Source organism: Ahaetulla prasina, chromosome 4 (assembly GCF_028640845.1).
Source record: "Ahaetulla prasina isolate Xishuangbanna chromosome 4, ASM2864084v1, whole genome shotgun sequence".
NCBI classification, from domain to species: Eukaryota; Metazoa; Chordata; class Lepidosauria; order Squamata; family Colubridae; genus Ahaetulla; species Ahaetulla prasina.
The window spans coordinates 34,553,370-34,579,372 of record NC_080542.1 but is presented as its reverse complement, the minus strand read 5'-3'; the positions used below and the strand labels follow the sequence as shown (position 1 = coordinate 34,579,372).

The following is a 26,003-nucleotide window of genomic DNA, read 5'->3' as shown; positions in this document are numbered from 1 at the left end:
TCTTAGAATGTAGATTCCTTAGTTCATCTCCAAATATTTCATAAATAAAAAAACATAAGATCCAAATTGAAAACCTTTGTTGACAGATTTTTAAGTCAAGCTTAGAAAGTCCTAAGCAGAAGGTAAGATACAGGGACCTTCAAAATACAATTCTATAAATCTGTTCACTCTACGATATGTTTTCTTAAGGGTATGTTAATGTGTTATTTATTCAATACCTAATCATGCCCAGTCTCTTACACAATGTAATTTTAAAATTGTTGCACTTGGCATGCATTTCCTCTTGGTATGTAAATGGAAAATGAATTGCAACATTGGAGCCTTTATTTATAATGGGCACTGCATTGCTCAGAGACATATGCATGCACACGCTCAGATCCTGCAAGACACCTGAGGGAAAAGACAGTAATCAAGAGTGTTATTGAAATAAGGGCTAATTATATTTGCCACACACAGTTGCATATTGTCAGACTAATGAAACCAATTGCTTTTAACAAAAGTATTATGCAACATACCTACAAAGATCAGTATTGTGCAAGCTATGATAGTCCCTATGGATTTCAAAGAAGTGGGTTAGGAAGAAAACAACTTGATGGCACAAAAATTAATAAACCAAACAAACATTAAAAGGACCAATCCTTCCTAATAGGCAACATAGATGTTTAACATGTATCCCTACTCAATGTCTGAAAGCTAATAAGAACGCTTAAAAAGATAATAATAATAATGATGATGATGATGATGATGATGATGTTGCTAAATTAATCCACTGGTCATTATGTAAAAAATATGACTTTCCTGTATCCAAAAAGTCATGGGAACATAAAGTGGAAAAAGTTATAGAGAATGAGAAAGTGAAGATTTTGTGGGACTTTCGAATACAGACAGATCATCAATTGGAACGCAATACACCAGATATCACAGTTGTCAAAAACCAAAATGTACAATTTATTGACATTGTGATACCAGGAGATGCCAGAGTTGAAGAAAAAGAACTGGAAAAAATCATGAAATATCGCGACCTGGCCATCGAAACTACACAGCTACGGATGAAACATGTATCAGTGATACCCATTGTCATTGGGGCACTTGGTACCATGTCCAAGAATTTTATAAGATATATCAACAAATTGTAGCTTCCTGCAATAACACCAGTGGAACTGCAAAAATATTGCGCTACTTGGAACATCGTACATCTTAAGAAGGTACTTGGTTGATACCTAGGAAGCTGGCAGCAGCCTGTATCAATCATTAGCACCAATCAATGGTATTTGTGATTCATTTTTGAATGTTCAGTTGACTGAGTTTCATGTTTAATGAATAAAATAAATAAATGAATAAATAAATAATAATAACAACAATAACAACAACTAAGCTACTAAGTTTATGTGTCACTTGATTCCCTGTGATTCAATCTGATTCTGTTTCTTTGATTTATTTGAGGACTCAGATTGTTGGGCCTAATATGCTGACCCTGTAAACCTCACAGAGGGGGCTATAAAGCACTTTGAAGTGGTATATAAATCTAAGTGCTATTGCTATTATAGTATAAGAGGAGCAACTCATCCAGTTAAATGAATAATAGACTTTTATAAAATAATGTAATGATTTATAATTTCACATTTTTTCCCTATCTTTGTCCTCTTTTTTAAAACAACATATGGACTTTATAGTTATTTTTACCTAATCCTTTGGTTTAACTGAATATTAAATTTTGACACTTGTATTTCTTTTATTGTTATGTTGCTTTCATCCATATTATTATTATTATTATTATTAATAATAATAATAATAATAATAATAATAATAATAATAATAATAATAATAATTTATTTGATATAATTTAATGCAAAGAACACGACTGAATTAGTCGGTCCATTTTTGCAGAATCATAAGTAAATTTGTTTTGTCCTATTTCTATAACTCTCTGTGACTTTGTTAAATCTGCATGAAAAGTCTTCCTTACTATATTTTTGTGGTTTTCGTCAAATGATGGACTGAAACAATTTTGGGGTTGTGTTTTTTTTGTCAAGAAACATACTAGAACATTTGGAAAGTCTGGGTGGAAAAGTACCAATCTGTATATTAGCATAGGAAGTTCAGATCAGTTTCCATGATAATTCTTAGAGCTCTATTGCAGCCTCCAGAGCTGGCCACAGCTTGGTGGTTTCCCTTTCTTTGAGTTTTCATGGTCACTGAGCAATTTCCAAGCCTTTGGTTATAACCAGTTGAAATGTGTACATTTGGGCCACCTAGACCAAATCATGTGGGCTCTGGAAGATGTATTTCTGAATTAGGCAGAAAAAATCCGAAGGTACTGATTGCCATGCCAGTTGATTGATTGATTGACTGAATGAATGCCATACAATATCAGGGAAATCTACACATGCTAGACACAATCCAGGCTTGACAATCTAAATTGCTAGTTCATTCTGTTAGGCATTTGTGTGCCTATCTTTGATGCACCACATCGGCAAACTAGCTAGGTACGGGAGAATTAATTGGATATAGATAGTCCTCGACTTACAACTGTAATGGAGCTTGTCCATTACAGTCATAAGTCATGACAGTCATAAAGTGGGATGCCAAATGTTAAGTGAGTGCCATGCTTATTAAGAAAACCCATCATTTTTTTAAATTTATTTTTTATTTGAATTTATATCCCGCCCTTCTCCGAAGACTCAGGGTGGCTTACACTGTGTTAAGCAATAGTCTTCATCCATTTGTATATTGTATACAAAGTCAACTTTTATTGCCCCCAACAATCTGGGTCCTCATTTTACCTACCTTATAAAGGATGGAAGGCTGAGTCAACCTTAGGCCTGGTGGGACTTGAACTTGCAGTAATTGCAAGCAGTTGTGTTAATAACAGTCTGCTGAGCCACCAGAGGCTATTGGGGTTTTGGGGTTTTGTTTTGGGTTTTTTGCTGAAAACCGAAAGTAAACACTAGCTTTCAGCAAAAAGCTGTGGTGTTGTTGTGTCTTGTCCGATCTCACCACCACAGCCGGGGTCTGCTTATCTGCTTCCGAACGCTGAAGAATGTCCTAGCATGCCTCCCGGCCCCAGCCCTGGCTCCATGCCCAGACAGGCTGAGGAGGGGGCATCTCCCGGCCCCAGCCCTGGCTCCATGCCCAGACAGGCTGAAGAAGAACAAGTATCTCCAGCCCCCAGCTCTGGCTCCATGCCCAGGCAAACGGAGCAACTAGAGCCCTCCCCCTCCTCCACAGCATGTGAGCCTGAGGAAGGTCAATTACCAACAGCTGCCGATTGGAGTGACCCTCGTGTCAGAAGACTTGATAGGCAGAGGCAACAGAAGGAAGGGAGGGGCAGGCCTGGATAAGTGCTGAGTCATGGAGCCACACCCCATGGCCTATATAAAGGATCTGCTTTCTGGCATTCTCTGAGTCAGGCAAAGTCTAAACATATCTTGCTGAAGTCACTTTCTGGTCTCCTGCCTGCCCTGAGGACTTTGCTAGGACTTTGCAGAGCTGCAGAGGCACACCTGATTCGGATTTCCCTGACCCGGCCGTCAGCGGAGGAGTGGGACACGACAGGTGTGTTCAAACAGCTGTAAATGTAGGCTGGTTGCCAAGTGGTCAAAATGCAGTCACATGACCATGAGGGGGATATCAGAAGTGGCTCATATTTTTTGGAAGTTCTGACGTAACTTTGAATGGTCCTTAAGCAACCAGTTGAAAGTTGAGGACTATCTCTAGGTTATATTGAAAGCCAATGTCACTGGAAATGGCAAGGATTAAAGAGAAATAGGACAAGCAAGGCACTGGGAAGATGAACAGGCCAGCTAATATTCAAGCCAAGCAGCAGAGCATGGAAGAAAAGGACAAGGTCCAATCACTTTTTAAGACTCTCCAAGATTTTTTTCAGGCAAAACCTGGAACAGCCAAGAGCTTCTGCCAATCTGCTGCCTACCCAGTATCTTTTGACAAATCTTCCAAAACATGATACATTTGTTCCAGGTTTAAAACAAAACATCATTTTTTTATTTCATGCATTCCCTAATGTCGTATCTTGAAACTTATTAGTATCCTGTTCCCTACCCTGGCTTTAAAAAAATCAGAAATTCCTCAGATACCTTCTCAAGTTAAGTAAAGCAACTGGAAGGTCTATTCTTTGCAATCCCGAACATCACTATCACTAAAACCAGAAATTTCACAGAATTATGAATCTGGAAAGGATCGTTTTGGCTTTTGAGTCTAACCCTCTACATTTTCTTCCTCTTCAAAAATCAGTAGTAAATCAGGAATTGTTTTCAATATTCAATTCTACTTCAGAAGATGCAAAGCCTACCTACTTCAATTAACTTATCGTATTTAGAAAGTGGGTTGATTATTTTTTAAAGAAAAATTTGTAAAATTTCCTCTGGTTTCTGCAAGTGGCATCTGAATTTGGGCTATTTTGCTGATTCTTTTCTGAATGCTGAAATGTAGATTTAATTATTACTATCTGGAAAAAAAAAACCTGCCCATTCCTGAAGGACAAAGAAATATTTTGTTAATAAACAAATCTTGTTCCAGGCTTAAAACTAATGGACAATAACTTAATTCGAATATAATCATTGAGAATGCACAGAGACAAGTAGAAGGCTTATTGGGTTTCCATTCCCTCTCAAACTCAGTTTAAGTTTCTGGACATAAAAGAGTCTCCTCAAATGCAGGAAACAGTTGTTTGCATTGGATTATGATGTCTTGGCTGAATTCTAACTAATGGGATGTTCAAATTATTATCCTATAATAAAAAAGAAGCTCTTTGCTTGTGTATGAACAAGGGGCACAATTTCATGACAAGGCTGACCATGTGTCCATGTGACAATGGATTGAAATTAAACAGGTTTATGCTGAAAAATCAACAATATTTAACAATAACAATAATAATAATAATAATAATAATAATAATAATAATAATAATAATAATAATAATAATAATAATAATAATAATAATAACAGAGTTGCAAGGGACCTTGGAGGTCTTCTAGTCTAACCCCCTGCCCAGGCAGGAAACCCTACACCATACAATGCAGCAATTAAAAGTCAGAGGAGGAAATACGATAACTTGAAGAGATAAAACAATATGCCTCTGATCCAAAGAATAAGATAGTCAACAATGAAATGTGCAGCAAATCCAGGGAATCCCCACTACTAAATTTTATCAGCACTCTGTTTATCTAGACATAGATTGTTTGCATAACTAATTGTAGATCCAATATTGCAAAGAACTATTTGTTTGTTAATATTCTCCCTGAAAGTAGCTTATACAGAGATCATTTTATCTCCACAGCCAACAAATTTATGAGATGCTGACAGAGAGACCTCAAATCTTTCAATGGCAAAGGGTAGACTTGGAGGCTCTCCCTCCCTTCTAGTCAAAAACTTTAATTTCTGCAGCCCACTATCTTCTACTATTGCTTGGGCTTCATTAAGGCCAAATCTCCTCTAGTCCTAGTTAAAAAGCAACAGACTGGGCTTACCATCTTGTGCGTCTCCTCTAGTATGTATAGGAACATATCCATAATCCTTAATCCCTGGAGCTATTGGGAATTGTAAGAGAAAATATCTAGTAACTTCTAGGGCTGGCTGCCTCCACCAAATGAAAAAGACTAACGCAGTGAGAGAGAGAGCAAAACCTTAATGCAAAATGTAAAAGCAGAATAGCTGGGTTTATATAAATCAGTTATCCAGGTCAAAGATCTAGCGGCTGCATTTGTACAATCTGTTAAATTTGATTACTTTTTAGCTGAACCCAGCCAACCTGATTAGTTTTATCTTTAGTTTATTAGTTTAGGTAAAGATTCCCCTCACACATATGTGCTAGTTGTTCCTGACTCTAGGGGGCAGTGCTCATCTCCGTTTCAAAGCCGAAGAGCCATCGCTGTCCAAAGACGTCTCCATGGTCATGTGGCCGGCATGACTCAAAGCCAAAGGCACATGGAACGCTGTGGTCCCTATTTTTTCTACTTGCATTTTTTTATGTGCTTTCGAACTGCTAGGTTGGCAGAAACTGGGACAAATAACAGGAGCTCACCCCGTTACGCAGCACTAGGGATTCGAACTGCTGAACTGCCAACCTTTCGATCGACAAGATCACTTTATTATGGTTACTAACCAGAGAATATCAATAAGCGTTGGAAATAAAACAATTTGTGACTAGTTCATTGAAACAATCAAAGTATGCCTAATTTGGATTAGTCTGAGTTTCAGAGTTTTGGCAAGTGCAGAAAATCGGGTAACTTAATCAACTTTCTAAGGATTAGAACATTGTAGTTTTATGGCAAGTTCCAACTTGAACTCCTGTAAATCCAGTTGACACTGGCAAGAAATTATGGGAGCAGTATAAAATACCTACAAATCCTTGCTTTATTTCACAGAAAGTGCAATAATCAACCTGATGCCCTCCAGATTTGTTTTAGATTTGTTTAGCTCTAGTTTTCTGGAGAATACCGGTTTGGAAAAATACAAATCAGAGATAGGAATAAGTTCTTACCTGTCTCAGAGTTGGTTGAAGCAACAGGCATTTCGACAACTAGAGAAGTCTTCTCAGTGATAAAATTACAAATAGTTAATTCTTCTTCTAATGAGCACCTGCGGCGATCCTGCAGAAAGAGAAGAAATTGAACAACACCTCTTCAAAAGATGATCTCAAAGATTTATCCCATTGCCTACAGTAGCATACACCTACTTAATTCTGAAACCCATATCCAGTTCAGAAATTATTTATAAATAACAGACATGGTCTTAACTAGGTGATTTTTTTTATTTTATTTTTTGCATTTTATTCTTTAGGTAATAAAAAGAGGAATAAGAAGAAGAGCTAAATTGTCAAGGTGATACGTATCTTCCGCCAGTTTTATTTTCTCCCACATTCAAATTTTTAAAAATCTGAAAATTTCCCATCCCAGTTATGAAGAATATGAAAATTCTAGCAAGTTTTATCAAAAGCCCACCTAAATGAAGTAATCTACCATCTGCCCTATTCAAATTTGTGGAGCTGTTTCCAACAGTAAAAGAACTAAACAAGTGTGCAGCTGTGAACAATGAAGACTACATCCAAGAAAAGAGAGAGACCAACCATAATTAAACATCACAACAGTGGAAAAACACATATAGATTCAAAGCCAGGCTTGTAAGAGCTAAACAATCTCATTTGTTTTGCTTTTCCCACAATTTTTAACTAGTCTCACCTACTTTGGGGCCAATATATTTTAAAAATGCAATTTTTCTTAAGTTCTTACTAAAAAACAACAACACATTCTGACTTTAATAATACAGATAATAAATATAGATTATTGTTCACATATACTGAACTGTATGCTGACATTTCTTTGCAAATTGATACAGAAAGATTATACAACAACCATTTGAAGTTGCAATCAACTCAAAAATGGGGACTTAAAATCTGCGTCTGAAGACCAGATCCGCTCTGTGGTCATGTGACCCAACTTCAGGTACACATCAATATGGTAGCATTTATGGTTATTTGCAGCATTTCAGTTTTTGACAAAACCATTCCTATAATGGACTGTTGGTTTGCTTAACAACTGCAGCATTTGTTCAACATTTGCCATGGTCATTTTACAACTGCTTGTTCACAAAAAGAGGTTATAAAATTTAGTCAGTTTCATGATTGACCTGTTTTATGACCATTACAACAACATAATGGACAGGCTCCTTTATACCTATATATGGAGGAGTATCTGCATAATTGGAAATAATAAACATGCTTTAAAATTGGAGAAAGAAACATAGTGTTGATGGCGTAAAGGTAATGGTTCCCCTCGCACATATGTGCTAGTCGTTCCCGACTCTAGGGGGTGGTGCTCATCTCTGTTTCAAAGCCGAAGAACCAGTGCTGTCGGAAGACATCTCTGTGATCATGTGGCCAGCATAACTAAATGTCAACGGCCACAGAACACTGTTACCTTCCTACCAAAGATGGTCCCTACTTTTCTACTTGCATTTTTTACATGCTTGCAAACTGCTAGGTTGGCAGAAGCTGGGACAAGTAATGGGAGCTCAGCCTGTGACGTAGCACTAGGAATTTGAATAATTCAACTGCCGATCTTTCGATCGACAAGCTCAGCTTCTTAGCCACTGAGCCACCCTGTCCCTGTGTTGATGACATATACAATAGCTAAAAATGCAAAGCATTGGCAGGCCCCAATACTAGTAAAAGAACAGAATAGAAAAAAATGGGACTAAATTAAATTAAATTTTCCTGCTGGGGGAAGAAAGGTTCATGTGCGCATGTCCAAGATGGCGGCCGCACCGCTGAACAGCTGAACAGCTGATGCGGCGGCGGGCCTATTTCGGGCCAGACCGGGTGGGGGGGGGTCTTTTTGACAGCTTGGACCCCCCGCCCGGGTAGAGGAGAGTGCGGTGAGTTGGAGGATGGGCAAACTGAGGCGGGGCGTCTCCGGGTTCCCTTAGGAGGAGTCCCGGAGCGCTCTCCCTCCGGCGGTGCGGCCGACGATGGCCGCGGCGGCGGCGGCGGCGGCGGCCCGGCCTTTTCCAGCGGCCGGGCCTTTTCCAGCGACGGCGGCGGCGGCCCGGCCTTTTCCAGCGGCCGGGCCTTTTCCAGCGGCGCCAGCGGTCCGCCTTCCAGGCTGGGCGGCAGCGGCCTGGCTGGGCGGCAGCGCCCGGCTTTTCCAGCGACGGCGGCGGCGGTGGCAGCCGGTTTTTCCGCGGTTTTCCGCGGCGGTGGTCGGCGGCCTGGCCTGGCCCTGCTTCGAGGGGCTTAGAACCTCTCTCCCTTTGTTACCCTCGCCTGTGGTGCCGGTGGTGTGAGCAGCCTGGCCTTTTCCAACAATGGCGGCGGCCGAGTTCTTCAGTGGCGGCGGCCTGGCCTGAGGCTCTTTCCGGCAGCGGCAGTGGCGGTGGCGGTGGCGGTGGCGGCCTGGCTGGACCGGCTTGGCCAGGGCCTAGCCTGTTGGTGGTTGACTGGGTCCGGCGAACCGTGGCTTGACCCAGCAAACCCGACGGGTGAGTGGCCTATTCCAGCTGGAGGCCTGGCTTGGCGGCCACGAAGAGGCCCGATGGTCGCCTTCTTTGTCATCTTGAAGGTTGTCCACGGGTCCAGGGGACGCCCTCGCTACCATCTAGAGGACGTCTATGGACCGTCTATGGGGGCTTTTTTGAATCCTTTGCCCCCCCCCCGGATTTGGAGAGAGATGCCTCGTCGGTAGGGGATCTTTTGAAGACCTTTGGTCCCCAACAGGGGGAATTGAGGATTGTCCTGGACAATCCTAGCCTGTCATTTGTAGGCCTATATCCTCTCTCCCCCCCCCCGCGCCCATAGACCACCCCTCGGGACTGGAGATGAGGGGTTGGAGCTCTGACTGAATCATGGCGGTTTGTTCATCTACCGCCCAAGACCTATATCCCGCTGTCTTCTACTCGGAACTACTGGCGTCAATTTCCATCTTGACAGGTCCAGGATGGGTCTGTTCGCGGACTTTATCATGCGGACATTTACAGCGGCTGACCTTCTTGCCCTGCGAGACTCTCTCGGGTCTGGCCCCCACATTATCGAGGGCCCATCTTGAGGACGGGTTTTGGAACCCCGAGAGATGGCATGCCAAAATAGGAGACTCAGGGATTTTAATTAATTATTTTAATAGGGTTTTAAGGGAATTTTAATGGGACTTTTAAGGAGGGTGGGAACTGACGGGTCTGGGTTGGAAGGGGAGGTAGTGTTGGGTGGGGTGGAGGGTTAGGGTGGGTGAGGGGTAGCCCGTCGGGAGGGAAACCAGTTCCAGCGCATGCTCGTGGCGACTATCAATTGGGTTCGGAGGTTATGGGGGGGGAGTGTGTTCCTTTGTGTGAGGGTGAGTCTATTTGCACGGTAAGTGGGAGGGGCAGATATGGCGGAAGGGGGGGATCGTATCGACATAGGGGGTCACGCGTTCGATGTTTGCAGGCGATCGCGTGCCCCGATCCCCCTGACTTCTCCCGTTCCCCGGATGGCCAAGACCCTCAGAGCCTGGGCCTTCGTCTGATGTTATGCAACGCACGGTCCGTGGCCAATAAGGCCCCCCTAATACATGATCTGATTCAGGGGTGCCGGATATTATAGGCGCACGGAGACCTGGTTGGGCACTGAAGGTGTGCCCTGGTCGAGATGTGCCCACCGGGTTTCCGTGCATTCCATCAGCCGAGGGCCCAGGGTAGGGGTGGAGGGGTGGCGGTTGCTATTAAAGAGAGTCTAGAGCCGAGGGAGACCACTGTACCTCAGATTGCCGGGTGTGAATCCCTCTTTGTGAGGTGGGGTCATAGATGTCAGATGGGCTTGCTGGTCGCGTACCTGGCTCCTTGCTGCGTGACAGCTGCCCTGCCCGAGCTCCTGGAGGTGCTTGCCGGGGTGGCAGTGGAGACCCCCAGACTTTTAGTCATGGGGGACTTTAACTTGCCATCTGCCGGCTCGTCATCGACGGTAGCTCGGGAGTTCCTGGCCTCCATGACGGCCTTGGACCTGACTCAAGTAGTGGATGGCCCCACTCACATCGGGGGAGGCACACTGGACCTGATTTTTGTCTCTGGTCAGTGGTTGAGAGATCTGGACTTAAAGGAAATAGTCATTGAACCTTTGTCATGGTCAGATCACTCTCCTTCGCCTGGACTTTCTGACCGCTACCCAACACCGCAGGGAGACGGAACCATTACGGTGGTACCGTCCCAGGCGCCTGATGGACCCAGAGAGGTTTCGGACGGAGCTTGGGCCACTTCCTGAGGGTCTGGCTCACGGCACGGCAGAGGAACTAGCTGCAGCCTGGGAACGGGCTGCGGCTGGGGCTTTAGACCGTGTCGTGCCTTTGCGGCCTCTGACCCGGCACAGATCCCAACCGCCACCTTGGTTCTCCGAGGAGCTGAGGGGGATGAAACGCCGGAGAAGACGCCTAGAGAGTTCCTGGAGGTCCAGCCGTTCAGAGGCTGATCGGACACTAGTTAGATCCTATACCAGGACCTACCTAGTGGCACTGAGGGAAGCGAGGCGTTCCTACGCCTCCTCCCTCATTGCGTCGGCAGATAACCGCCCAGCTGCCCTGTTTCGGGTGACCCGCTCCCTCCTTTACCAGGGGGAGCGGGATGACCCGCTATGGGACGTGCTGAGGAGTTTAACGGTTATCTATACGATAAAATCGTTCAGCTTAGGGACGGTCTGGACCAAAATTGTGGCGATCCAGACGAGGTATCTGAGGGCGGTCTTGGTGATGTTGTGTGGGATGAGTTTGACCCTGTGACTCCCGAGGACATGGACAGGTTGCTGGGTAGATTGAATGCCACCACGTGTTTAGTGGACCTGCCCCTCCTGGCTGGTGCTGGCCACTCAGGAGGTGACACGAGGCTGGCTCCAGGGATTACGAGCGCTTCCTTGTTGGAGGGAGTCTTCCGCCGCCTTGAAAGAGGCGGTGGTGAGGCCCTCCTCAAGAAGCCTTCCTGGACCCGCTGTTTTAGGTAATTATCGTCCGGTCTCCAACCCGCCGCGCGAAGGTTGTAGAGAGTATGGTGGCATATCAGTTTCCCCTGCACCTGGAGGAAACTGTCTATCTGGACCTGCTCCAGTCCGGCTTCCGACCCGTTACAGCACTGAGACGGCTTTGGTCGCGTTGGTGGATGATCTCTGGAGGGCCAGGGATAGGGGTTATTCCTCTGCCCTGGTCCTATTAGACCTCTCAGCGGCTTTTGATACCATCGACCATGGTATCCTGCTGCGCCGGTTGGGGGTTGGGAGTGGAGGCACCGTTTATCGGTGGTTCTCCTCCTATCTCTCCGACCGTCGCAGACGGTGTTGACGGGGGCAGAGGTCACCCCGCGCCTCACTTGTGGGTGCCGCAGGGCCGATTCTCTCGCCCCTTCTGTTCAACATCTATATGAAGCCGCTGGGTGAGATCATCAGTGGCTTTGGTGTGAGGTACCAGCTGTACGCTGATGACACTCAGCTGTACTTTTCCACACCGGGCCACCCCAATGAAGCTATCAAGTGCTGTCCCGGTGTTTGGAAGCCGACGGGTCTGGATGGGGAGAAACAGGCTCAAGCTCAATCCCTCCAAGACGGAGTGGCTGTGGATGCCGGCATCCCGGTACAGTCAGCTGAGTCCGCGGCTGACTGTCGGGAGCGAGTCATTGGCCCCGGTGGGGAGGGTGCGTAACTTGGGCGTCCTCCTGGATGCACGGCTGTCTTTTGAAGATCATTTGACGGCCGCTCCAGGAGAGCTTTCCACCAGGTTCGCCTGGTGCGCCAGTTGCGCCTTTCTAGACCGGGATGCCTTGTGCACAGTCACCACGCCTTGTGACGCCTCGCCTGGACTACTGCAATGCTCTCACATGGGGCTCCCCCTGAAGGGCATCCGGAGTCTGCAGTTGGTCCAGAATGCAGCTGCGCGGGTGATAGAGGGAGCCCCTCGTGGCTCCCGAGTGACACCTATCCTGCGCAGGCTGCCCTGGCTACCTGTGGCCTTCCGGGGGCGCTTCAAGGTGTTGGTGAACGTCTTTAAAGCGCTCCATGGCATAGGGCCGGGTTACTTACGGGACCGCCTGCTGCTACCAAATACCTCTCACCGACCCGTGCGCTCTCACAGAGAGGGACTCCTCAGGGTGCCGTCGGCGCGACAATGTCGTCTGGCGACACCCAGGGGACGGGCCTTCTCTGTGGGGGCCCCCCCCCTCTGGAACGAGCTCCCCCCAGGACTTCGTCAACTTCCGGACCTCCGAACCTTTCGCCGCGAGCTCAAAACTTACTTATTTATCTGCGCTGGACTGGGTTAGTTTTTTAAGTTATGGGTTTTTAAATGGGTTTTACTTCCAAATTTTAATTATGGCCAATTTAAATAAGTTTTTTATTAGTATTTTAATTGTATGTATTGTGCATTTTACTTGGCTGTGAACCGCCCTGAGTCCTTCGGGAGAAGGGCGGTATACAAATTTAAATAATAAATAAATAAATAAATAAATAAATAAATATAAAGAAGACCAACTAATGACAACAAACAGAACCACCAGCCTCAGAACTGGCAAAGTAGCTTTTTAGGATCAGCTATCAATAGTAAAGGATTAAGCAATCAAGAAATACACCATATACTAGCACTTTGTAGAGCAACTTTGTAGGCCTTAGCAAAGTTAATCAGATGCAGCTCTGCATCTAATTACAATCATGCTGTGACACTCTATGGAAGCAAAAGTTGGACTTTAAAGAAGTAGGATAGTAAGAGTATTGATGCCTTTGAACTTTGGCTTGGAGAAGTCTCCTGAGGATACTATGGAAAGCCAAGAAAACATGCTAATGGATCATCAAATAAATCAATTTAGCATTCTCACTCCAGGTACAAATAACCAAGTTCAAATTATCCTATTTCAGTCAATTATGCAAAGACCTAGTTCCCTAAATAAGGCTTTAGCACTAGGAAAGGTGCAATGAACCAGAAGAAGTGGATGACCAGCATCAAGGACTTGGTTATACTGGTAATAAGTATCCTATTGGGAGTCTTGAAATAATAGGGACAAATAATCATGGAGAAATGAAAAATGATTCAACAGTATGTAATCAATTAATCAACAGTTTTATTATCTGTCATGATAACAAAATATTATTATTCTGAAAAGGACGTTAAACTTTATCACTTTATATATTACAACTATAAACAGTGTAATATTATTCTGTTTAATTTAGGAATAAGTCTCATTGTTTTCAACAGAGCTTTCATACCAACTTCATTGTATTCCCCTACAGCTGTAGTTCTAAGTTCCAATAAAATCCAAATCTTTCTTTCTTCCTCCTCCTATTTATTGCGCTAGATAGAGGCTTGACAGAAGAAAGGAAGTCTTGGTTCTTATTGGACCTTAAAAATTACAGCTGTAATGGAATACAGTGAAGTTGGGATGTAAACTCTTAGAGGCAAATCCTTCCAGCTGGATTGAAAGGTTGCTCGTTTTGTGCCTAGCTTCCTGTAAGGGTCATTGCCAAAGAACTAAAAATATATTTTCCCAAAGGATTGATGAACTGGTTCAATTTTCCCAAAGCAATCAAACTACTTCTTTCTCCTATAAGATTGATGTTAGCAATAACCCATGAGGTTATCCAGACAAGAAGCACAATCAGGAATACTATCTCTTTATTGTTAAGTTACATTAACAGAATCTTACAAGACTGGAAGTATTTCTCTCCCCCCCCCACCCTTTGCTTTTACAGTCCAGAAAACTAGGAAGGATCCCTTCTGCAATGTTTCCCACACCATCCTCCCTTTGGGGTGAACTGAGACATCTTTTACATGTTGGTCATCCGGTATGCAGCTCTCCCTCCTGTCTCCTAAGACTATTCCCACAGACCATCACACTCTCAGACACTAGGAAAATACTGCAAGAAAACATAAATTATTATTTATCTTTTCTTCCAAACAATAGACCTGCTCTATTTTTTCCTCCAATAGTACTGGGAAGGTTGACAGAGAGCAACTGGTTCAAGTCATCCAATGAACTTACAGCTAAATGGGGATTTGAACCAAAATCTCCCATAGCCTGTCCAATTCAATACCAAATTACAATGAATATTAATATCTTTTCAGCAATTGTCTCTTTTTCTAAGACCTAGAGGTGTAACTCATAAGTTGATGCATCCCTAGGTGTGATGCAAATGAACCAGCTATGTGTGAGAAAATACAGATGTTCTTATAAATTCTAAAGTTTTAGCCAATATTCCTTGCATGATTTCTTGGTGAACAAAAGAACCGATTCAGCTGATCTCCTCTAATGTGCTCCATTATTAGCCCAACCCTCATTGACTGTTCACAAGAGAAATCTCAGCCAGATCTGCTGACAAGAGGAAAATATTAGTCAGAGAACTGACATGCCCACAAGCAGCAGTTAATCAATAGTTCAACAATCAATAATACATTAGGAATGGAGTTAGTCCTAATTAAGAGGTGAGATGCAGCCATTCCCTACAGGAAGTATAGACTGAACTGTATAAAAGAATCTGTATAAAACTTTATAAAAGAATTCAAAAAAACACAGATTCTGATAAGGATTCTTGGTAGCTCAGCCTAAATTTTGAAGAGACAAGGCAAGGACATAAAACCAAGATTTATTTAACTCTGGTTACCATATTATTTTATGGGATTTTAGATGCAGAAAAAGAAACCACCTCTAACAAGCATCCTTAGGTGATTAGACTTCAGGCTGTTTAGAAACCCAACAAATGCCTAGCCTTGCTTTTTTAATCCTCTTCAGGAATCAGACCCTGAAGAGAGAATTTCAGGATTCCCAGCTTCTCTTGCCATTTTATTTCAGAGTGGGGAAAATTGAAGGCAGTCTTTTGCAAGATTAGCAGGAGATAGACTGAATGCTGCAGAACCCCCCATCCCAAATTACTAAAATGGTGGAAATTGGAGGGTAAAAACTATGCTCAAGATTACAGCAGTTAACCAGTGGTTGAAAACAAGACATATATTATAATTTAATGCATACCCTATAAAATATAAAATGGGTCTGAGGGCTCAGTCAGTTCTTGGTATTCCACACTCCTTTTTCAGATGTTTGCAGTGTGATTTATGATCATTTAATAGCATTCTGGACTAGTCTTTAGGCTTTCAACATTATCTAATTTTTTCACATCTTGGATCCAGGCAAACAGAAATGTCAGATTCCAGGGTAGAAAACTGTTGGACACAAATTATGTTTCCCATTTGTATAAGGATCATTTCGGGATGCTCTAGAGATACACAAATCTCAAAAGCAAGAGGAGGAGAATGGCAAACAGGGAGAATAAAGCCCAATAAATTCCGTAAAGATTAGAATAGTTTTTATTTGCCTGCTGCATTTCGAATCTTATCAAATCCTTGCTTTTGCTGCTACAATAAAAATGTTTTTATACAGCATATTGCACTTGTAGTCTACATAAGCCTTATGGTTGCCAAGTAAGCAATTCTTATGGAATTGCTTCAACAAAAAAAATATTCAGCAGTAAATCTTAGGAAACTCTGAGCTAGTTTGGCATTAAATTTTGGAGTATGACTTAGATAGAATGGAATCCCAATTTCCAATCTCAGTTCCAATTTAGATGGAGGAAAAATCGGGGGGGTGGGAAATTCAATGAATTCATACCATAGAATGGCAGTGAAATATTGGGTGCATGTTTGTGGAACATGGAATATTCACAAACAGGAATGTTTTTGTTTGAAAATGTTTTAAATAGTTTAACTTTATAAAACGAAGGAGGAAAATGCTTATGAGATTCCTGTTAGAAATGTGTGATAAAAATTGATTATGTGCCATCAGGTTGTTTTTAGTGACCTCATAAGATAGATTTTTTTCCCCATGACAATCTATCCCCAATGGGGTATAAATAAAATAAAATGATCTGGCTCAGAAAGGTCACTGGAAAAACATTCAATGAAGAAGAGAAAAGGTTGGAAAGAGAAATAATTTCCTTGTTCTACAAACAAAACTTCAGATTTTCCTTGTCAGCTATGCTTTTTAAGTTGCACGATTAACTTAATTATTTTTAACCATTTTAGCATGTGTGTGTGTGTGTGTTATTTCTCTTGAAGCTGTTTTGAGTGTCCTCAGGAAAAGATTTAAAATAATTATTTGAGAAAGAGTGGTAGAAGGAGATTATAGGGGATTGCAGAAATCCTCACTGAATGCAAGGCAAGCTATATCTAGATCCCAAAAGATGTTTTTATTTTAAACAATTTAGAAGGGAAAATCATGGTCATCATCATTCTTAAGGCCAGGACTCAAAAATCTTAAACCGAGAATTGTTCGAGGGGGTGGTGGTCATACTTCCTTATGCATCTCCTGTACAGGTTGTATGCAAATAGCATAGGTAACAATAGATTTTTTCCCCTCTATCTGACAGCAGGTAGAAGGATCATTAAGAGGGATCATTTAGAGCAGCTGTTCACAGTATGAACACCTTGGGCAGTCATGGTTGGTTGACTGAGGGTAATAAATATGTTTAAGGGACAGAAAGATTGCGGTAGGAATTTGAGCTTGCACTCATGTTGCTTTTAGGAAAGCATCAATCTTCCATAAAACAGTCCTCTATATATTTCATGCATACACAGACCATCATAATCTATTCATCTACTAATCTCGTGTGCCCCAAATCAGTAGTCCAAGGAAATCAACACTATTATGATATATCCATTCAAAATTATCAACCTCAGCACCAACATATTTGTGCATTATGCAGAAATGAGTTCATGTGACAAGTGGGGTGAGGGCAAAGAGACCACTAATCTTTTCAGTGTACCAGCCTATCATCACATTTCATATTATGTAATACGCTGTGCATTCCGCCTCCATGGAGTGCAATGTTAGTAGCTTTCTATTTTTATAGACACACATGCATATACACAGAGTCTTCTGTGATGGATTTTTATTTTTTTTTAAAAAGAGGAAATACTGATCATTCAGGGCCATTTTGAAAATAAAATCTCAAGTATGCTTCAAAATTTGGCTACAACTGGAATTGCACATGCTGAAAAGGAATGTTAAATATAGCTATTCTCTCTTATCTATCAGAATTTTAAACATCAAATTGCTTTTCTCCTCTTGCCTCCTCCCTCCCCTCCCCACAACCCATACAAAGAAATTCTCAAAAGCTATGTCAGCAGCTAAAAATCTTAGACTAGGGGATAGGATAATGTAAAACTGTAATTACTGTAATGCTCTCTACATGGGGCTCCCCTTGAAGTGCACTCGGAGGCTTCAGTTAGTCCAGAATGCAGCTGCGCGGGTGATAGAGGGAGCTACGCGTAGCTCCCATGTAACACCGCTCCTGCGCAGACTTCACTGGCTGCCTGTGGCCTTCCGGGTGCACTTTAAGGTGTTGGTTACGACCTTTAAAGCGCTCCATGGCTTAGGACCTGGGTACTTACGGGACCGCCTGCTGTTACCACACGCCTCCCACCGACCCGTACGCTCCCATAGAGAGGGACTTTTCAGGGTGCCGTCCGCCAAACAATGCCGGCTGGCGGCCCCCAGGGGAAGGGCCTTCTCTGTGGGGGCTCCCACACTCTGGAACGAGCTTCCCCCGGGTTTATGCCAAATACCTGACCTTCGGACATTCCGTCGCGAACTGAAGACACATCTTTTTATCCACGCGGGGCTGGCTTAAATTGGAATCTTAATGTTAAATTTATTAATTTTAAACGGGTTTTTTTAGTATGGCAAATTTTAATCTCCAGGCTAATTTAAATAAGTTTTTTAAATTGTATTTTAACCTGTATATTGTATTGCTGGTTTTATCTTGCCTGTACACCGCCCTGAGTCCTTCGGGAGAAGGGCAGTATAAAAATCAAATTAATAATAATAATAATAATAATAATAATAATAATAATAATAATAATAATAATAATAATAATAATAATAATAATAATAATTTTAAAAAGTGTACATTTTACATTATGAACCACTTTTTACTATCTCTCATACTCACAAAAATGTGTATTCATGGACAATGCATTGACACAGATAAACTATTATGAATTAAGCCTTAATAATCATGAGTAATTATACTGGCTTGTGATGGGTAAATGGGGCTGGCTGCAAACCAAAGACACTTTACACATCCTTGTGAGTCAGGTTTTTTTTTAATTATGCCAAATAAATATAAAATGAATCTGCAAAGTTAATGTCATCTGCTTTTTTTTCTAACAATACAATCTGTGCAACTTTCATCTTTTTGCCATCAGAAAAAATTGGAATAAATATTTAGTGACAGAATGTTCAGAATGGTCCATGGCATAGCATATCTGGCTGAATATCATTCAAATATCATTCAAATTTATAAATTTGTTATGTCAGAAACTAAAATGAATTAAATGGACTATGTCAATGATGTAACAGAGATTAGGCCTTACAGTATATCTAACAGTGACAAATTACCAATTTGGTGGTCAAGGCATCCAGCTAGAAACCAGGAGATTGGAAACTCTAGTCTCACTTTAGGCATGAAACCTGGCTGGGTAATTTGAGCAAGTCACTTTCTCTCTCAGCCCAGTACACCTCTCATGGTTGTTGTTGTTGGAAAATAGGAGGAAAGAGCATTAAGAATGTTAGCTGCCTTGAGTTATTTATAAAAATAATAAATGTAGGATTAAAATCTAAAATAAAAAGGTGCAAAATAAATCACTGTTTAGCCCAGTCTGTCTTGTGTATGACTGATTGTTAGCCAATAACAGTCACCTTAATACAGTTTCAAAGTAGAAAACTTTACACATTTCAGATGTGATAGATTCCTAAAATCAGCATGGTCATTGACCAAGAATCAGGGGGAGGCAATTCAAAACACTTGGAGACTAGTGACTTGGTTACTCCTGAAGTTTTGTGTTGGGTGAAGAAGCCCATGGTTCAAATACTTGCTCAGCCAAGAATCTAATTAAGTGACTTAAGTTCTACTTTCTCAATTTAACCTACCTCAAAATATTGTTGTAAGGAGAGGAGAAGAGAGAGGGAGTGAGCCACAGAAGTGACAAAGCAAAAGAGCACATCTCCTAATTTTTAGGCACTGTTTTTCTTTTTCTTTCTTTCTTTCTTTTTTTCTTTCTTTCTTTCTTTCTTTTCTTTCTTTTCTTTCTTTTCTTTTTCTTCTTTTCTTTTAAAAAAATAGCATATTTTACACTCCTAGCTACATACAGTGGGAGAAAAGAAGAAACAGAATGTAATTTCTTTTTCTCATTAAGTCTAAACAGGTTTCCAGCATTTTTGAAATCTCAAGAGTTGGATGTGTGTGTGTGCACGCATGTGCTATATTAGGTACCCTAGCTATCCAAACAGGTGATCCCTCTCAAATTCAGAAATGCAGATCATCACCTACTTTGTGTTAATTTGCTGCAAAACACTAAAATATTGCACAGTTGCCGTATTCTTGAATAAGGCAGAGACATAGGGAGTTGATTAATGTGAGAAGATGTGCCATCCATTTTGTCTATCATCACACTGTGATGAAATAAGGCAAAGCAATTTAAAGAAAAAGACCACCCTTAAAATACCCAGGGAGTGGTGAAGATTGGGTGGCTTAAAGGCATATTATGGTTTTCCTACACAAAAATAAATACTTTTGTCCAGGAAAAAGAAAATATTCATTCATTCATACCCCACTAAGAGAATATCTTTCAGCTGGATTTGAAAGGAACCACCACCATCATCATCATCATCATCATCATCATCATCATGCCAGTAACAAGCTGCGGAAGCATTATGCCTATTTCTGTGAAAACAATTCTCACTGAGACTTAATTCAGAGTAGACTCACATCGTGGATCGTACTACAAATAAACCCACGTAGTGAGACAATGATTGCCATTTTGCACAATACACTAAGCCATACCCCTGGCTACCCATATTTTGGCTTAATACTGCTGATCACCTAATCCAATTTGTTTGTGTTTCAGCGTGTTATGAAAGCCCAGAAATCTGGCTTATGTTCATCGTGGTTCAATTAACCATAGTTAAATACGTCACATGAACACCCAGCTATTCTCTATGATGTGGATAACATACATCTCCACCCCTCTTTTTCCAACCAGGAATCGGAGGAATTCTTATATTCATCATTTCAGGTCTCTTCCAACCTGTACTACACTTAAATCCGCGAACAGTTTAAAATGAAACCACAGAAACCTCCAAGACCTCACGCGCGCAACGCTACTCAAGGCTAAACGAAAGGCGGAGAGGAAAGAGGGGACCCAATACTAGTCTGGCAAATCCGCCCATTAATAATAATTAAAAAGACAGATCAGAAAGGAACCGCGTGGTTTTGGAGTGAATTGATCTGAAAGAGGGAGGAATGGAAGGAAGATGGGTTGCGGTGGAGGGAGTAAGCCTTCACCGACAGCTAAATCTCAAAATAAGAGATTCTGTTTAGGGTTAGAGGCGAGGTGACACAATGCAAAGGAAGAACCCGGGCGTCAGCGAGGGGACATTCCAGCCGAGAGGAGCGAAATGGGTCGGAGTGGGAAGGGTAGAAAAGGAAGCGACAAGGTCCACTGAAATCGTGGGAAGCTTAAGGGGGCTTACTGCTTACTGCTTCATCCCTTTATTGAAGACAGGAGCCGGGAGACGAGAGAAGGAAAGGGAAAGGGGGAAATGGATGCGCCAAAAGAAAGAAGGGGGAAAAAGCTGTCAGCCCTCACTCACCTGTTTACCGTAGCGATTAGAGCCGAGGCTGGGTGGGAATACCTTTCTCTTGATCTTGGAGATTCGCGGCTTCGTAGCTGAGCTTTGCCTTGCCTTGACTGGGAACCCGCTCGGATCATTCTTGACGTCTCCTCTAGGGGCTTTAAAGGGGCAACACTTCACAGAGAGATGAGATGGGCCCCACCAAGCCAGGGCTTGCGGGAGAAGCTTTTTTCCTCCGGCTTTTTCTTATTACTTCAGTATAATATGGCTATTATGGCTATATGGCTAATAATTGGATATGGCTCAAACATTACAGTTTGCCAAAAGAAGAGACCACGGTAGAGAAGTGTCTTTGAACAGCTACTTCCCTTGGAGGCACAGATGCCAGGTCTCTTTTTTTTACGCTCTCCTAGGACAAGTTTGCAGGCATGTTGACACACAAATTGGCCAACTATTTTTCACCATCGTTTGTCATAAGATCATCCAAAATTGTGTTGGTACCGTAAACCATGATTGTATAACAAGTTTATGGATAACAAAGAGAGCCACAGATAAGGTTCCACATGCAATTATACCAACATTATTTTATTTTTGATTTAGTGGAAGCCCAGCCAGTTGCAGCATATTGGTCTATGAATTAATAAATGGAGGTGTGGCATAAGGTATGAAAACAGTCAAATAGACTGAGTTTGTATAATACGTTATGCCTAATGCTTGTTTTAAGCAAGATTTTATGATTAAGGAACAACTGAGCTTGAGTTCACAAATCCTACGGCTAAGTCCAAACCAAACAAACTTTATTAAGACAAGAGCATCCCTGGCACCATTTTCCTCAGGTCCAAACCTCTAAACCTTGGACAGTTGGGCACAACTCTGCATGATATTTGTCCTCCTGCTCCAACCAAGCTAAAACACTACATCTGAACATCTGTATGTTATTGAGCTGTAAAAAGCACCAGAACAGAAAGTTTGTTGTGCAAATATTCCAGGCAACGTAGAGTTCGTTGTTACTTCATAAAGATAGAATGGATTTAATAATTTTAGAATAGAATAGATTTTTTTATTGGTCAATTGTGATTGGACACACAAGGAATTTGTCTTGGTGCATATGCTCTTGGTGTACATAAAGGAAAAGATACGTTCATCAAGAATCATAAGGTACAACACTTGATGATAATCATAGCCAATGCGTTGGTTCCGTCCCAGGCGCCTGATGGACCCAGAGAGGTTCCTGACGGAGCTTGGGCATCGGTCTCAACCAGCTCCTTAGATGAAACGCCAGAGAAGACGCCTAGAGAGTGTCTGGAGATCCAGCCGTTCTGAGGCTGACTGAACACTAGTTAGGTCCTTTAGCAGGACCTACCTAGTGGCATTGAGGGATGTGAAACGCTCCTACGTTTCCTCCCTCATTGTGTTGGCAGATAACCGCCCGACTGCCCTGTTTCGGGTGACCCGCTCTCTCCTTCAACAGGAGGGGCGGGAGGACCCCTTACAAGGGCGTGCTGAGGAGTTTAACGGTTATCTATACGATAAAATCGTTCAGCTTCGGGACGGATTGGATCAAAATTGGGTAGATCCAGGCGAGAATTCCGAGACCCGTCTTGTTGAGGTGGTTTGGGATAACTTTGACCCTGTGACTCCCGAGGACATGGACAGGTTGCTGGGTAGGTTGAATGCCACCACATGTTTACTGGATCCATGCCCCTCCTGGTTGGTGCTGGCCACGCAGGAGGTGACACGAGCTGATGATACACAGCTGTACTTTTCCACCCCAGGCCACCCCAGCGAAGCTATCAAAGTACTGTCCCGGTGTTTGGAAGCCGTACGGGTCTGGATGGGGAGGAACAGGCTCAAACTTAATCCCTCCACGACGGAGTGGCTGTGGATGCCAGCACCCCGGTACAGTCAGCTGCAGATGCGGCTGTCTGTTGGGGGCGAGTTGTTGGCCCCGATGGAGAGGGTGCGCAACTTGGGCGTGCTCCTGGATGGGCGGTTGTCTTTTGAAGAACATTTGACGACCGTCTCCAGGAGAGCTTTCTATCAGGTTCGCCTGATCCGCCAGTTGCGTCCCTTCCTGGACTGGGATGCCCTATGCACGGTCACTCATGCTCTCGTTACCTCTCGCTTGGACTACTGCAATGCTCTCTACATGGGGCTCCCCTTGAAGAGCACTCGGAGACTCCAGCTAGTCCAGAATGCGGCTGCGCGGGTTATTGAGGGAGCGGTTCGGAGTTCCCATGTAACACCTATCCTGCGCAGACTGCACTGGCTACCTGTTGTCTTCCGGGTGCGCTTCAAGGTATTGGTTACCACCTTCAAAGCGCTCCATGGCTTAAGACCGGGATACTTACGGGACCGTCTACTGCCGTCTTCTACCTCCTAGCGACTGGTGCGTTCCCACAGAGAGGGACTCCTTAGGGTGCCGTCAGCCAAACAATGTCGGCTGGCGGCCCCCAGGGGGAGGGCCTTCTCTGTGGGGGCTCCTACTCTGTGGAACGAGCTTCCCCCTGGATTTCGACAATTACCTGACCTTAGGACCTTTCGCCGCGAACTTAAAATCTATTTATTTCACATGGCTGGACTGGCTTGATTGTTAAAATTTTAATTTAATTTAATGGGTTTTAAATTTCTGTAATTTTATAGGGTGTAATTTGTATTTTAAATTTCTTCGGCCAATTGAATAAGTTTTTTAAGGGTTGTTCTTAATATTGTATGTGTTTGTGTTTGTATTTTATTTGGTTGTTCACCACCCTGAGTCCTTCGGGAGAAGGGCAGTATACAAATTAAATTATTATTATTATTATTATTATTATTATTATTATTATTATTATTATTATTATTATTATTATTATTATTTATAAATAAGCAATCAGGAAACAATCAATATCAATATAAATCGTAAGAATACAAGCAACAAAGTTACAGTCATACTGTCGTGTCCCACTCCTCCGCTGACGGCCGGGTCAGGGAAATCCGAATCAGGCTTGCCTCTGCAGCTCTGCCCAAAGTCCTAGCAAAGTCCTCAGAGCAGGCAGGAGACCAGTAAGTGACTTCAGCAAGATAAGTTCGACTTTGCCTGACTCAGAGACTGCCAGAAAGCAGATCCTTTATATAGGCCATGGGGTGTGGCTCCATGACTCAGCACTCATTAAGGCCTGCCCCTCCCTTCCTTCTGTTGCCTCCACCTATCCAATCTTCTGATGCGAGGGTCACTCCAATCAGCTGTTGTTGGAAGTAAACTTTCCTCAGGCTCACATGCTGTGGAGGAGGGGGAGGGGTCTAGCTGCTCCGTTTGCCTGGGCATGGAGCCAGGGCTGGGGCCGGGGGATGCTCCCTCCTCTGCAGCCTGCTTGGGCATGGAGCCAGGGCTGGGACCGGGAGGTGCCCCCTCCTCTGCAGCTTGTCTGGGCATGGAGCCAGAACTGGGGCCAGGAGGCATACATTCCTCCGTGTTCGGGAGCAGATAAGCAGACCCCGGCTGCGGTGAGAGCGGACAAGACACAACACATACAGTCATAAGTGGAAGGAGATGGGAACGATGAGAAGATTAATAGTAGTGCAGACTTAGCAAATAGTTTGACAGTGTTGAGGGAATTATTTGTTTAGCAGAGTGATGGCCTTCGGGAAAAACCTGTTCTTGTGTCTAGTTGTTCTGGTGTGCAGTGCTCTGTAGCGTCATTTTGAGGGTAGGAGTTGAAACAGTTTATGTCCAGGATGTGAGGGGTCTGTAAATATTTTCACAGCCCTCTTTGATTTGTGTGGTCCTCAATGGAAGGCAGGTTGGTAACAATTATTTTTTCTGCAGTTCTAATTATCCTCTGAAGTCTGTGTCTTTCTTGTTGGGTTGCAGAACCAAACCAGACAGTTATAGAGGTGCAGATGACAGACTCAATAATTCCTCTGTAGAACTGTATCAGCAGCTCCTTGGGCAGTTTGAGCTTTTTGAGTTGGCACAGAAAGAACATTCTCTGTTGTACTTTTTTTGATGACGTTTTTGATATTAGCTATCCATTTTAGATCTTGTGATATAATAGAACCTAGAAAATTGAAGGTCTCTACTGTTGATATTGTGTTGTCTAGTATTGTAAGAGGTGGAAGTATGGAAGGGTTTCTCCTAAAGTCTACTACCATTTCTATGGTTTTGAGTGTGTTCAGGTCCAGATTGTTCCAGTCACACCACAAGGCTAGTTGTTAAACCTCCTATCTGTATGTGGATTAATCATTGTCTTGAATGAAACCAATCACTGTTGTATCATCTGTGAATTTCAGTAGCTTAACAGATGGATCGTTAGAGATGCAGTCATTGGTATACACTACAGAGAGAAGAGAAGTGGGGAGAGCACAAAGCCTTGAGGGGTCCCTGTGCTAATTGTACAGGTATCTGATGTGATTCTGCTTAGCTTCACCTACTGCTTCCTGTTTGTTACGAAGCTTATGATCCACTTACAAGTCTGTTCTGGTACTTGTAGCTGGTTTAGCTTAGTTAGAAGAGTGTCTGGAATGACGGTATTGAATGCTGAACTAAAGTCTACAAAGAGGACCTTTGCATAGGTCTTTGGAGATTCAAGATGTTGTAGGATGTAGTGCAGAGCCATATTAACAGCATCATCTGTTGAGCTATTTGCTCAGTATGCAAATTGCAAGGGGTCTAACAGTGGATCCATTATGGTTTTCAAGAGGGACAGCACTAACCTTTCAAAGGTTTTCATAACTACAGATGTTAGAGCAATTGGTCTGTAGTCATTCAGTTCCTTGGTGGGCTTCTTCATCACTGGGATGATAGTAGAACATTTGCAGCAAGAAGGGACATAGCACATCTCTAGCAATTTATTGATGGTTTGGGTGAAGATGGGGGCCAATTGGTCAGCACA

At 42.9% G+C, this 26,003-nt stretch overlaps 1 protein-coding gene across 5 annotated transcripts in view; it reads right to left on the bottom strand.

Annotated features, from left to right (window-relative positions):
* Window positions 1-21,253, bottom strand: part of MPP2 (MAGUK p55 scaffold protein 2) — a 106,765-nt gene extending 85,512 nt beyond the window's left edge. For 4 of the 5 annotated variants that reach the window (XM_058181857.1, XM_058181855.1, XM_058181859.1 and 1 more), the window contains exons 1-2: window positions 21,151-21,253; window positions 6,500-6,608 (exon numbers count right to left, since the gene is read on the bottom strand). In XM_058181857.1, coding sequence (XP_058037840.1) covers window positions 6,500-6,530 — 31 coding nt within the window. In that variant the 5' untranslated portion in view covers window positions 6,531-6,608; window positions 21,151-21,253. Of the gene's footprint in view, window positions 1-6,499; window positions 6,609-21,150 lie in introns of those variants that run through there. The other variant, XM_058181860.1, reaches the window with a different exon arrangement.
* Window positions 21,254-26,003: the final 4,750 nt, after the last annotated feature.